We start from the raw sequence: 14,014 nt of genomic DNA on the forward strand, positions 1-14,014 counted from the left end.
ATTAATATCCCTGCTGTAACTTTATTACATAAAATCATGAGAGTGAATAAAAACTTCTGCTTTAAACTAATGGTGAGATTTCAACGAGGCAGAATGTGTATTTGTTAAACTGTATCAGAGGAAAAGTTTTCACATTTATTCACCAGATTAAAACCAAACACCAGCAAGAGAAAATTACATGAACTTACAGAAAACAGTTTCTGTAAACAGAGAAAAAGCCATGGAGACTGGAACATTGAGATTATCATTACAGAATTAACAACATTCATATAATAAGATACAAAAGGGAAGAAAAACAAAACAAGAATTAAAAAAAAGTCATAACTATGAATCTAATTCAATAAAAAAATAAAAATATTGGGACTAACACTGCCCAGTGTCCTGATGCTGAACATAGCAACCAGAGTCCAGAGCCTTCAGCATCTCAGGCTTTAGTGTCTTTTGTTCGTCCATCAGATTTTTCCAGCTCAACCTCTTCACTCGTTTGGGTTTAGCAGTTCTGTTCAGTGGTTTCCCCTCAAATCAAATTCAATACCACGCGGTGAAAGGTTAACAGTTCTGCTACTCTCTTCACCCAGAGTGTCCAAGTTGCAATGCCACAAGTCTGATGATGCACTTAGAAATTCATCACCCCCCTTAAACCTGGCAGGCTGGTGCCAAGTGCACCTATGAACCGTATTATCCTTGAAAATTGAGTTTATTAAAGACATCCCTTGTCTTACGTAGAGGTCCAACAACAAAACACCAACTGGGATCAGAACAGGGAGGCCATTTTTCCAAATCACACCCCAGCAGGTCACACCATTAGGCCTGTCACGATAACAAATTTTGCTGAGCGATTAATTGTCTAAAAAGTTATTGCGATAAACGATAATATTGACTAATAATGCATGCGATTTCCTGCCATAGATAGATGCACTTTATTTTCAAAAGAACACATAACACTGGAACTAATAAACTAAATAAACAAAACAACCAAAAATAAAATAGATTCTCTGTCTCCATTAACAGAAAACATACTTAAATAAAAACTAAACAACATAAAACCAAAGTGGAAATAAATACTGGATTCAACCAAAAGAGTGCAGATTATAAAGTCTGTATACTGTATTGCCCTTCAGTAATCACTAGATTTAAATATAGAAGATGGGCACATCCGACTCTCTAATGCAATAGTTCATTCTACACGATTTTCTGCCCCTATTTTCCCCTTATAACAATCTTAGATCGTTGGCTGATCTAAGATTGTCGCTGGTGATTTCGTAACCGATCATCCTACAATGTGTGGTGAGTTACGGTAGATCGTCGTGGCCGCTTCAATCTAAATCGGGGTTTTTCCCGACTGGGAGCTTAACGCTGAATGTGACAGGTAACCAATCAAAAAGCGCGGATTCTCCTCCTGCTTTCTGAGGGGAAATTACGGAGGGGAATCTCAAACAGCTGACACGGGGCAACCCGAAGTCCAGCGGACATCGGAGATGATATGTGGAAACAACATTAATGTTTATTCAACATTTCGTGCAAAGAATATAGAAATGACAAGGGGAGGAGTTGAAGCCAAATTGCTACCGCAGCTGATGAACCCGGTAGGTTTTCAGCTGTTCTTCATTAACGTGACATAAATAAGTTATAGTGATTTTCATTCAGTCAGAACTTTACGCTGACTCTAGCCACATGCATCACAGGGAGATTCTAGTAAAGCATTGATTAATGCCTGGTTTTAAAATTAGTTAACTGGACTTGTAGCCGTTATTTTGTGCCCATGTGGCTGGAAACCACACGGCACGACGAACCTGATCGAACGTTATACTCAGGATTTCTGTCTGCTAATGTGTCTCTCAGGTTTAGAAAATGGGCCGACAGTCGGCAGACAACTCATGTGAGCTGGACATTAGACTGAGGAAATGAGAAAGGGAGGGTAAGTGGAGAGACCGGAGCTGAGCCTGTTTTCATTCAGTGTCATCAACAGAAAGGGAAAAAAGGCAGGAAGAGACGATAAAGCCAATAATTAAAATGAGGTCGATAGGTTTAATTTATCATGCAATTAATTGATATATCGTTTATCGCAACAGGCCTTCACACCATCATTGTCTATGTGGGCAATAAAGTCCCCTAGTGCCTCAGATGAGGACGTCATCCAGAGACTCCAAAACGGCTCTGAACTGTTTAATCCATAAGCACAGACAACAGTCAGAACCTTCCTTCAAGAAAAACTGACTGCGTAAATAGCAAGAAAAGTGAAGTCTTTTCTTCCTAACCAGGGAATAATCGAGTCTTGTGAGTATTTCTACTCCTCCTGACGCCTCTCTGACCAACTGCTATGAAGTTATTATAAAGTAATTCTTCAGACAGCCAATTTTTAACCCTGACTGAGTTCTCTTTTTTCTTTCAGAGATTTGCAACTAAAGATAACTCAGTCTTACAATACATAATGTGATGGTTCAAATTATTACCTTAAAAGGTTTAAGTCACCTTTAACACCTACACAGACTCTCCCTCTTATATATCATGTGCAACAGCTGCACACAAATTCGAGTACTGACCGTAGAATCAACTGACAGCTGAGTGCTGGCGACACCTGCTGGTTTTACTGGGAAACTGTTATTGATGTGAAAATTATTGCACAAAACAGAGATTCATGATCACTCTTAAATTCATCCAAATATATAAAACTATGTAGTTGGCTATGATAAAATGAGCAACAAATACCACTAACAACAATGGCATTATTGACATAATTATTATAAGATATTACTGTAAGAGCACAAATGTGGAGAAAATGGTTATTAGGGGCTTACAGTGGAAAGTTCTTGGATTCGATCAGTGTCGCAAAGTTTTCTGGATTTAAGTCCATGTTTCAGTTTGAAATGTATTCAAGCACTTGTACAAGAGGCTTGATTATTCAAAATTATTCTTTTCTTGACCAATAGATGGTTCTGTGACTCAAAATATAGAAGTTGGACTGTTTGCAAAATAAGTGAAGCCTGTTTTTATAAAGGACAGCGCCCCCTAGGGAAAGCAGCCCCAGGAACCCCTTCTTCTTTGGTAATGAAACACATTTTGTTGTGCTTCTGTACAATAACAATACAAGTATTCTGATTCTGATCTGATTCTAATTTTAAGTAACATGGTATTTTTACCAGTTTAGCAAAATATCTTAAGATATAAATACTGTGTTAAGTTAATCTGTATTTGACAGAGAGGAATTCGTCACATAATTCATGACAAGATTGCGTCTTATCTGTGAGTTCTCATGTGTCGATTGAGAACATTTCTCCATCTGAAAGATTTCTCACACAATTCGCAGGAATACGGCTTTTCACCCGTGTGAGTCCTCATGTGACAAGTCAAATCGTTATTCTCTCGAAAAGATTTCTCACACATGTCACAGGAGTACGGTTTCTCACCCGTGTGAGTTCTCATGTGGACTGTCAAGGTACTTTGCTTGTTGAAAGCTTTTCCACAAGTCAGACATGAGAAAGGCTTCTCACCTGTGTGAGTCGTTATGTGATAAGCCAACTGACTACTGCCACTGTAGGATTTACCACAAACTCTACAGGAATAAGGTTTCTCACCTGTATGCGTTCTCATGTGTCGTACCAAATTACTACGATCTCGATAGGCTTTTTCACACAACTCACAGGGATACGGCTTCTCACCTGTGTGAGTTCTCATGTGTGCGGTCAGGGCAGGTTGCCTGGGGAAACCTTTCCCACAGGTCCCACAGGAGAAAGGCTTCTCACCTGTGTGCGTTCGCATGTGACAAATCAAATTACTGCTGTTAATGAAAGATTTATCACATAGTTTGCAAGCAAAAGGCTTCTCTCCTGTATGAGTCCTCATGTGCACGGTTAGAATTTGTCGAGTGGTGAAACATTTGCCACATACATCACATAAAGGTAATTTCTTTTTATGTCTTTTTAGCTTAGTGTTGTCCACATTGTCACCTTGTTTTCTGTATTTTTTGTGTCTTTTCTCCTTCAGCTTTCTCTTATCATTTGATCCGGAGCTTTGATGATTGATTACTTGCTGCTGTTGGTGTTCGGCTTCAGGGGGTGCAGAAGATGGTAGATGATTCTTAATTGTTTCACTGGAATCTTTTTGATCTACAGGAGGAGTCTGAGTACAGCGACTAGCATCCCTTTTCACCAAAACTTCCCCTACATCCTGAAAGATGCAGAGTTCAATTTGTTCATCTTTTACTTGCCAAGCTTCTGGCTCCTCTTTCACCTCAATGATCTGTTTTGGCTCCTCAGGTTCAGTATTTCCAAGTTCTTTTTTTTGGTGGAAGTTTTTCTCATATGGAGGAGTCAACTTTAAGGTGTCACTCTCCTGCTTCACTACAAAATGTCCATCCAGATCCTTGGAGATTTGCTTCTGTTCCTCTTTAATCTGGACCACCTTCACCTCCGATACATTGTGGAATATTTGCTCATTATCAGAACTCACTATAGAGGTGTTGGTCTCCTGCTTCACTAAAAGCAGCTTTTCGTGCTGTTTTTCATTAATAGATTGAGGTTCTGGCTCCTCTTTCATTTTATTGATCTGCTGTAGTTCTGGTTCCTCATGTTCCTCGTTTAAATCTACAGTGTTTGATATCTTTTGATCAAGAGTAGAGTTTCTTTCTTCATTTATGAGAAAGTGATTTGCAACCACCTTCCACGTAGTAACAGACATGATGCTGTAGAAGATCTGAAAGAACAGCACAACAGCATTAACAGTTTTGTAAAAAAAAAAAATAAATAAATAAATAAAAAAATAAATAAATTAATAGATACTGGGAAAAAACAAAATGTAGATAATATTTTAATTAATATTTTCTACTGTTTATAAATTGAGAAAATATGGAACAGTGGAGACCTGGCTACTAAAATAACTCCAAGAACTCATTAAAGATTCATCCAGGAGGACACAGGAGAAGCCAGGCTAAATTTAAAGCTCTGCAGGCTCATTTGCTAAAAGAACATTTTGCTAATAAAGTAAAAATACTTCAGATGTGTTGCAATACTGACTGCTACAGGAGATCCTTCCTGCCCACAGCATCACCATCAACAACACCTCTTTTGAGATACTTGGATGATAAGTTATGATATTTAATTTCCCTTAATGATAATGTATTCTTAAATTTAATTTAATTGAAACTACATGAAACCACGTAGACACCAAAACTGTCAGTACTTCAATGAAGATGTTTGTGACAAATAGAATAAATAAAAATGTATAAAGGTGTTAATCATTATGGAAACGTGCACAGGCTTTTATTTTTGCGAGGTTTTTTATGTGATGAATGTTTTGGCATTCAGCTCAACTCAAAATCATTTTCAAAAAATAGATTTTCTTTTATGTTAAAAATGAAATTTCCAGCTTTGCAAATAATGTTTGAGTTCTTTATAAAGAAAATGAGAAACACTGTTTAAACATTTTTTTTTTAACAAACATTGGTTTTACAAAACCAATGTTAGATTTGTGAAACAGAATAACAGTAAGTGTTCATTTCTAATTATTAATTTGGTCATTTTTTTTCCACTCAGACCACAATTACATACGTTTGGGTTAATAAATACAACTATAATTCTGGAATCTTCTAGAAGATTCTGAAAGAGTACATCACATCATTGGCAGGAATTATTCAGCAGAACATCTGCCTTTGCAAAACAAAAACTAGATTTGGAAGCAGCCTAGTCAAAGCCCAGATTTAAATCTGATTGGGAAGCATGTTTTAATGCTCACAAACTATCCAATGTGGAAGAATAAAATAGTTTCGGCGCAGTTGGTAGAGCTGTTGCCTTGCAGCAAGAAGGTTCTGGGTTCTGCATGGAGTTTGCATGTTCTCCCTGTGCATGGTGGGTTCTCTCCAGGTACTCCGGTTTCCTCCCAGAGTCCAAAAACATGACTGTCAGGTTAATTGGTCTCTCTAAATTCTCCCTAGGTGTGTGTGTGTGTGTGTGTGTGTGTGTGTGTCTCTGTGTTCCCCTGCGACAGACTGGCGATCTGTCCGGGGTGTACCCCGCCTCTCGCCCAGAACATTAGCTGGAGAGGAACCAGCACCTCCTGACCCCATTAGGGACAAGAGTGTAGGAAATGGATGGATAAACAAATGTGGGCCTGAATGCCTCACGTGTGATGGACATGACTCATTTATCAATTATCAATAACATTATTTGTAGGTGTTTGGATTATACAAGTATGGTATTCTGTAATACTTTACCTTCAGATAACGTAAAATCAACATACTAAGCCAAAAACAAAACTATTGCCAATATTTAAACAAGGTAAATTAAATGTTTTATAAATTTACCTTGTATATCAAGGTTCCGTCGACCTAAACAGGACGGGTTGCCCTATCAGCCAACCAAATAATAATCCGCGGTATCAACTAGTTCCTTAAACGTATTCTCTGTATTCCAGTGTCAGTTCATTCAGAACCATAAAGTGTACATACCTGGAGGTTCCGAGATGAGTTGGGTTTTCCAGCTGGTATCCAGCAGTCTGAGCTGATGGTCGATCTCTTCCTCCTAAAAGTCGATGTTGTTGAATGTTTCTGCAGCAGCAGCTCTCCGATGAAGAACTGAAGACATTGTTACTGCAGACACTGAAACATTAAGCTCACACAGCAGAAACCTCTTTCTAGCCGACGGTAAACAGGAGGAACCCTGGTAGCTAATGTTACTAGCCTTCTGTTGTTTACTTCCGCTGAATGTCCCACGCGAAGATGTACACCTGAAACAAGAGCGCACCAAAAGTTCCGCCCCCAGCACGAAACTGAACCTGGCTTCCGATTTAATTTTTATTTTTTATTACAAAATGTTTAGTGGCTTAGATGTTCTAAGTTTCAAAATCTTAAATATTTAGTTTTATTGCTACACTTGTAGCAAACAGAGAAGCAATGCTTCTCTGTTTGTTTCCTGAAATGACTTTTTGTAGAGCGCCTTGTGAGATATTCCCTGTGAATTACCACTATACAAAATACTCTGAATTGAATTACTTGGTTTTGCTACTTTTTTACTACTTGTGGTCTGTTTTATGTAAACTTGTGCACACTCAGCACTTATCAAAGTAACTGGTACGGATTGTGAGATAGGGGTTATCTGTGTGTTAATTTTTAAACACAAGCTGGGGAAAAGACAAAAAAAAAACAACAAAATACCAATTAAAAGAATGAATGTAAATAGTTTAATCATCCAAACATAACATATTTTAATCATCTGAAGCAGGATACCTCTAATACTCAGGAAGAACAAATCAATAATAAGAACCCTTATTTTAACACTTCATGTTGTATCAACACATCTGGCTGTAAGCTTTGTTGAAATAACATTTTTAAAAGTTATTTTACATGACATGCAGGTTACAAAATAATCCCCAGATATAAAATACAGCAATCAGTAAGAAAATGATGGGGAAACCCAAGCAAAATAAAAACATGAATATGCCTGTTAAAAAGGTGTATTCTGATGAGATTTATACAAATTTCTATCATAACATCCATTGGAAGCCCATTTGGCCAATCAGACATCACCAGTAGAGGCAGTGGCATCCTGCCTGCTGGCTTGGTGATTCAGGGGCGTAACAGAGGAGGGTTGACTTCAACCCCCGTTCCTTTTTTCACAAACACAACGAGGGGAAGGGGCCTAAATCCTGCCATTTAGTCTTTTTCTGAAGATGGTGACAACCTTGCCTTCAATAAACAAACATCCAAAAAACTGCACAACTGTTGAAACACTGACATTCTGTACATTGAGGCTAAAACTCCATTTGTTTGTCTTTGATCAACACCAAATCTATTTGTGTTTTGTTTCAAATGTTAAACTCATGGAAAACCTGAAATTTTCCATGCATAAACAGTTATTACACTGCTTGTAAATGTATTAATATATTTGAGGATTATTATGTGTGATGATTTTGATGATGGGATTTGACAAAATGTAGTTTGCTGCATGTTTCTAAATTATTTAATGTGTTATGTTTTAATCATGCAAATCAATTTGAACTGCCTTGTTGCTGAAATGTGCTATACCAATAAACCTGACTAGTTTGTGAATCAGAGAGCAGCTCTACTGTCGCAGAACTTCCTGGTTGGCATTTTTACATTTGTGTTTAGTCAAACTAAATTTGACAGTGAAGGATTCACCACATGCTTCACAAGAATAAGGCTTCTCACCTGTATGAATCCTCATGTGCACCGTCAGATTATTCTGCTTGGTAAAACCTTTTCCACAGGTCTGACATGAGAATGGCTTCTCTCCCGTGTGAGTTCTAATATGACGAGCCAGATCGCTGCTCTGTCTGAAAGATTTGTCACACAAGTCACAAGAATATGGTTTCTCCCCTGTGTGGGTTCGGAGGTGGCGGGCCAGATCGCTGCTTTGAATAAAAGATTTATCACACAGGTCACATGGAAAAGGCTTCTCACCTGTGTGGGTCCTCATGTGATAACTCAGGGTAGTTTTCTGGATAAAACCTTTACCACAGACCAGACAGGTGAAGGGCTTCTCACCGGTGTGGGTTCTCATGTGGACTGTCAGGTCAGACTGAGCAGTGAAACCTTTTCCACAAGTCAGGCATGGGAAAGGCTTTTCAGGTGTGTGAGTTCTCATGTGCTTGATCAAATGACTGCTGTCAGTCAAAGATTTACCGCACACTTCACAGGAGTAGGGCTTCTCACCAGTGTGTGTTCTCAGGTGAATGGTGAGATGACTGTTGTCGTTAAAGGATTTACCACAAAACTGACAGGAATATGGTGTCTCACCTGTGTGAGTTCTGATGTGACGGGCCAAATCATTGCTCCTCCTGAAAGATTTATCACACAGCTCACAAGGGTATGGCTTCTCACCTGTGTGAGTTCTCATGTGGACGGTCAAGTTGTACTGCTTGTTAAAACCTCTTCCACAAGTCAGGCAGGAGAAAGGTTTCTCATCTGCTTGAGGTATCATGTGATTAGCCAACTCAGTATGCTGCATGAAAGAATTACCACAAAACTCAAAAACATTTGGCTGTTCTATGTCTTGATTACCGCAGGACTCCTCCTGCTCCTCTTTAATCTCTACAGGCTCTGGTTCCTCCTTCGTCTCCATCATCTGCTGCTGCTCTGGTCCGTCTTGAAATGCTTCCCTATAAGCAGGATTCTCCATGGAGGTGGAGGTTTCAGCCTCTTGCTTCACCAAAACCTGGCCTTCATCTTGAAAGATGCACAACTCAATCTGTTCTTCTTTAATCACTCGAGGTTCTGGGTCTTCTGTCTCAGTCGTCTGGGGTTCCGGTTCATCTTTTATTTCCACACCGTTTGGTAAATCATGGTCAAGAGGAGAGCTTGACCTTTGTTTGCTAATGAGAATGTGATCAGCATCAATCTCCCAAGTAATAACCGACATGATGCTGTGGAAGACCTGAGGAAGTCAAAAACAGGAGATTAGTAACTATTTAATAAACAACATTTATGTCTTTTTTTTTTTTTTTTACAAAAGAGGAAGACAATGTTGGATGAAAAAGAACTAATCCAACCAGCACTTCCTAATAGTGCACTAAGCTGCAGAAACAACAAAACAAAATGGCAGGATGAGAAAAACGCAAGAGATATGATCAAATAAACTCTACAATTCTGTAACATAACTTAATACACAATTAAGCTTTTCCAATTGTGAAATTGTAATTCACAATTATGCTTTCATTTTGGATTATGTTCCTAAATTTGTTGAACTAAAATGTGACGTGTGAAAAATATTTCATAATTTAACTGTAGAGGTAGACCTAGGACATAATCCTACCAACTCACACACCCCACACTTTAAAAACTTTGCAGTGCAACTGCAAGAGTGTTTGGACTCTATTTTTTGTCATGATTAACTTTAGAAAATGTTATTAACAAGCTGATTCCGCACTGACATCTTAGTTATGAAAACCATTTGTGAAAAATAGCTGATTAATTTTGTATCCTGAGGACAGCATGCCACTCCCAAAATGGCGGACCTAAAGACGTTACGTTCTGGCGGGGCAAAGAAGCCTCCAGATGTGGAGTTTTGAGCTTCATCTGAAGTCGATCTCCAGTCACAACAATATACGAGTTTATTTGTAATAGCAGTAGATCTCAATTAAAAAAAAGCTAAAAATTAATTGGAAACGTTTAGTTCGGCTGCTTCTGTATTAAAAGTTGTTGAACTGCCTGTTTTCTCCCCGCTTACTCTCGTATGTAAAATATAAAAGGGTGATTAACAACAACTTGATTAATTAACTGACTCATCTTTCTACCTCAGCTAGATTTAGATCATATTCTTTCCATTCCCGTTAGTTCATTCAGAACCGTGCAGTTAACATACCTGCAGGTTGAGATAATTTTGGTTTTCCAGCTGGTATCAGCAACACGGCTGACGTTGAAATCAAGATGTAATTACCTCAGATACTGAAATATTCAGTTCACACAGCAGAAACCGTCTCACAAACGACGATAAACTGAAGGAAGCCTGAAAGCTAACGCTGCTAGCGCCCTGTTGTTTACTTCCGCCGGATGTCTCACACGAAGATTTACACCAGAAACAGGGTTTGTGCTTAAGGTTCCGTCTTCAAACGTAAACGTTTGTTTTTCTACTGAAGGTTTTCATTTAATTTTGCCTGGGTTTTTTCTGCTTATTTTGATTTCCAATACAGAGGACACTTGGCTCAGTCCTGAAACACTTCAGTCATACTGCTTATGTCAAGGAGACTTTTGATTTTAAAACATTTAAAGTGTACCTTCTTTATTTGGTTAGAAAGAATAAACTTAAAATAAGCTTTCTCAAGTCAACAAGTACAAAAATTATTTAAATTCAGATTAAATAATTTTTTTTACAGTTAATATTAATTGAAGGCAACTCAACCAATTGTCTTTAGCCTTGATTTAAAGGAACTCCTTGTTTCACCTGTTTTGAAGGGTTTTAAAAATGTATTTCAAACAGAAGCATAAAAACTGAATGTTGCTTCTCTCCATGTTTTGCTCGATTCTGGGGATGCAGAGTGGACCAGAACCAGAAAACCCGTGTGTTCTAGAGTGTTGATGGAACAGAGAAGAATCAACAGAATAACGGTTTGGATTCATTAATGCTCTTCAAACACGAACAAGATGCATCATGTGCAAATAGCTTACAAACGTTAGAATAATTTTAGTATCATGTTATAATACTCAATATATCTTATAAAAGATAAGGAACATGGACAAAAATACTTTCCTCCTTCAATTTTTCAGCATTAAATGCCACATAAACCTTTTAAAGTATAATTAACAGGAATACAAACTGTTGGAAATCCTAAAGCAACTTGTGCAAAACGAAAGGAACCGAGGCAAACCAAAACAAAGTTACTTTTTTATGTAGACATACTTAGACGTTTGGCCATTTTAGCATCATTTAGAAAAGTTCTTTTGTAAAGAACTTAGTTTTTTCACACATCAAAAACGGCAATAAGCTGCTTTGTTTGACTCCAACTGGAGCCTAATTGCAGTGCAAAAACAGACTACATACAAAGTGTAGCCCTCACCCAGCAAAGACAGCGGCAAGAGGTTCAAAACAGATGAGTAATTCAAGCCCTGACTCGCGCTGGACCCGCTCTTTCTGGTATGCATAAAAAAGTTCCAGGTGTTAGCATTTGTATTGTCAATGAGTGTTTGTATCACAGACGCGCTGAAAAACAAATGAAACAGAGACAGTGGGGTCCAGGATGTTTCCTGGTTTAAGGTGGGGCCTGGTTTTCTTGTTGGTGTGAAACTGAAGTGGTGTTGATGATCCTCCTCATCTTTGCCATGCCAAACTGTTGCACCCTCACCAGCAGCCTTTTTGGATTTTCTTCTTCTCTCCTGTTGGGGTTCCTTATTAGAGCTCAATTAAATATGAATGCTTGTTAAAGAACCAAGACTACTTTCAAACATAAGTAATTTTCCAAAAGTAAATAGATTACGATTACGTACCCCTCAGGATCGTGTGAGGCAGAGATCAAGACTCTTCTCGGTGGCTCGTAGTCTCTGTCATCACCTTTGTCGTCATTAAGCATAAAAGAATAATATTTATTGTCAAAATAACATTAAATCATGCCATTATTCCCCAAATGAGGAGGAGTATGGCCTGTATGTCTGTTATTTTATTTGACTCGGAACAAGACTTAAAACAATGTTAAGGGTCCCACTCAGTGCTCAGTCGTACTGTGTGCACTCCATGAGCCGCTGTCCACGGACGACAGACTTCATATTCAAGCGTACTGATTGCCTAAAATTCTCTAAAATAAATAAATAAATAAATTTATTGAGAGAAACCATGAAGCGCCGTGTGAAAAACGCTCATCTTACCTCTCAGGTTAAAGCCCTTCAAACTCCAAATCTTCACTATGAGCTGGAAAAACGAGTTCATCTTCAGACGAGGAATCCTGGACACACACTTCTGTCCCAGAGTCTTCACGGATCATCTGAAATGCTTCCTCCACACTATTAAACTTTTTGTTGGATTCAGTTGAGATCAAAAACAAACAGCCTAAGAGGTGAAACAAACAGAGCACAAGTGTGAACCTGGTGAATTATGGCACAGAGCCGGAAAAACTCAGGTTCTGATTGGTCGAATTTTAGAAATGTATCCCTTTTTATTGTTAGAGTAACTAGAATAAAACTGAATTCAATACATTCATGGCAATGGAACCAATCTCAAACTGAAAACTTTGTAACTGGGTCAGAAACATGGAAATTGTCAGAGGATTTGCTAACAAAGCTAAGAGATATAACTGTTCTGCAAATACAGCTTTATTCTGGTTGATTTAGGTTTTAGGTGAAAAGATGCAAATGTTTATAGATTATTTTAAACATAAATGATACTTCCGGTCCTTTGTTGCTGGTTGAATACAAGGTTCACATGAAGCCTCAACACTCAAGTCAGGTTTTTTAATCGATGGGAAAGAAGTGGTGCAATGGAAACAAGGCAGATCCCTCAATCAAAACAGTTGGAGGAAAGTTTTAAAACCTGTAGGAAGGAATCACAGTTTACCACTGAGGAGGAAAATGACTGGAAAGATTTACCACGCAGTTTACAAAGATACGGCTTCTTGCTTGTGTGAATTTTTATGTGATGATCCAAATGAGTCATTTCATTAAAGCATTTACCAGGCAAGCTACAGCAAAAAGGCCTCTCACCAGAATGAGTTAAGTGGTCGGTCAAATTCCTGGGCAAGCGGTAGCATTTACCACATATTTCACAAGGGTGGGACTGGTTCTATGAGTTTTGAAATCTCTACCTTGTTAATGGGCGAGCTGATGTCCCCTGGTTTCGGCCTCCCGTTTGCTCCGGAGGCTTTCGGCCTCCCGTTTGCTCCGGAGGCTTTCGGCCCCCCGTTTNGTGGGCAATAAAGTCCCCTAGTGCCTCAGATGAGGACGTCATCCAGAGACTCCAAAACGGCTCTGAACTGTTTAATCCATAAGCACAGACAACAGTCAGAACCTTCCTTCAAGAAAAACTGACTGCGTAAATAGCAAGAAAAGTGAAGTCTTTTCTTCCTAACCAGGGAATAATCGAGTCTTGTGAGTATTTCTACTCCTCCTGACGCCTCTCTGACCAACTGCTATGAAGTTATTATAAAGTAATTCTTCAGACAGCCAATTTTTAACCCTGACTGAGTTCTCTTTTTTCTTTCAGAGATTTGCAACTAAAGATAACTCAGTCTTACAATACATAATGTGATGGTTCAAATTATTACCTTAAAAGGTTTAAGTCACCTTTAACACCTACACAGACTCTCCCTCTTATATATCATGTGCAACAGCTGCACACAAATTCGAGTACTGACCGTAGAATCAACTGACAGCTGAGTGCTGGCGACACCTGCTGGTTTTACTGGGAAACTGTTATTGATGTGAAAATTAGTGCACAAAACAGAGATCCATGATCACTCTTAAATTCATCCAAATATATAAAACTATGTAGTTGGCTATGATAAAATGAGCAACAAATACCACTAACAACAATGGCATTATTGACATAATTATTATAAGATATTACTGTAAGAGCACAAA

The 14,014-nt window shown here is 38.5% G+C and overlaps 2 protein-coding genes across 9 annotated transcripts; both read right to left on the reverse strand.

The window, feature by feature from the left end:
• Positions 1-1,726: 1,726 nt before the first annotated feature.
• Positions 1,727-6,712, reverse strand: LOC103149983 (zinc finger protein 391-like). Its single transcript, XM_007569389.2, has 2 exons — positions 6,443-6,712; positions 1,727-4,692 (listed from the first exon to the last, which is right to left on the reverse strand). The coding sequence occupies exon 2, from the start codon at positions 4,675-4,677 to the stop codon at positions 3,238-3,240; it is 1,440 nt and encodes a 479-aa protein (XP_007569451.1). The 5' UTR covers positions 4,678-4,692; positions 6,443-6,712; the 3' UTR covers positions 1,727-3,237.
• Positions 6,713-7,150: 438 nt separating this feature from the next.
• LOC103149981 (zinc finger protein OZF-like) lies at positions 7,151-13,333 on the reverse strand. 8 transcript variants are annotated; one of them, XM_016680373.1, is made up of 5 exons: positions 13,240-13,333; positions 12,308-12,488; positions 11,933-11,996; positions 10,314-11,821; positions 7,151-9,386 (listed from the first exon to the last, which is right to left on the reverse strand). In XM_016680373.1, the coding sequence occupies exon 5, from the start codon at positions 9,369-9,371 to the stop codon at positions 8,055-8,057; it is 1,317 nt and encodes a 438-aa protein (XP_016535859.1). In that variant the 5' UTR covers positions 9,372-9,386; positions 10,314-11,821; positions 11,933-11,996; positions 12,308-12,488; positions 13,240-13,333; the 3' UTR covers positions 7,151-8,054. The 8 variants fall into 8 exon arrangements, with proteins under 8 accessions (XP_016535859.1, XP_016535860.1, XP_016535865.1 ...); XM_016680374.1 differs by having other exon boundaries at positions 12,308-12,968; XM_016680379.1 differs by lacking the exon at positions 13,240-13,333 and adding an exon at positions 12,165-12,235 and having other exon boundaries at positions 12,308-13,231.
• Between the last annotated feature and the right edge of the window lie 681 nt (positions 13,334-14,014).

Source organism: Poecilia formosa, unplaced genomic scaffold (genome assembly GCF_000485575.1).
Source record: "Poecilia formosa unplaced genomic scaffold, Poecilia_formosa-5.1.2 Scaffold240, whole genome shotgun sequence".
NCBI lineage: Eukaryota > Metazoa > Chordata > Actinopteri > Cyprinodontiformes > Poeciliidae > Poecilia > Poecilia formosa.

Bases quoted from the DNA above. Each gene is read 5' to 3' on its own strand.
- LOC103149983 (XM_007569389.2), bottom strand. From the start codon at position 4,677: ATGTCTGTTACTACGTGGAAGGTGGTTGCAAATCACTTTCTCATAAAT.
- LOC103149981 (XM_016680373.1), bottom strand. From the start codon at position 9,371: ATGTCGGTTATTACTTGGGAGATTGATGCTGATCACATTCTCATTAGC.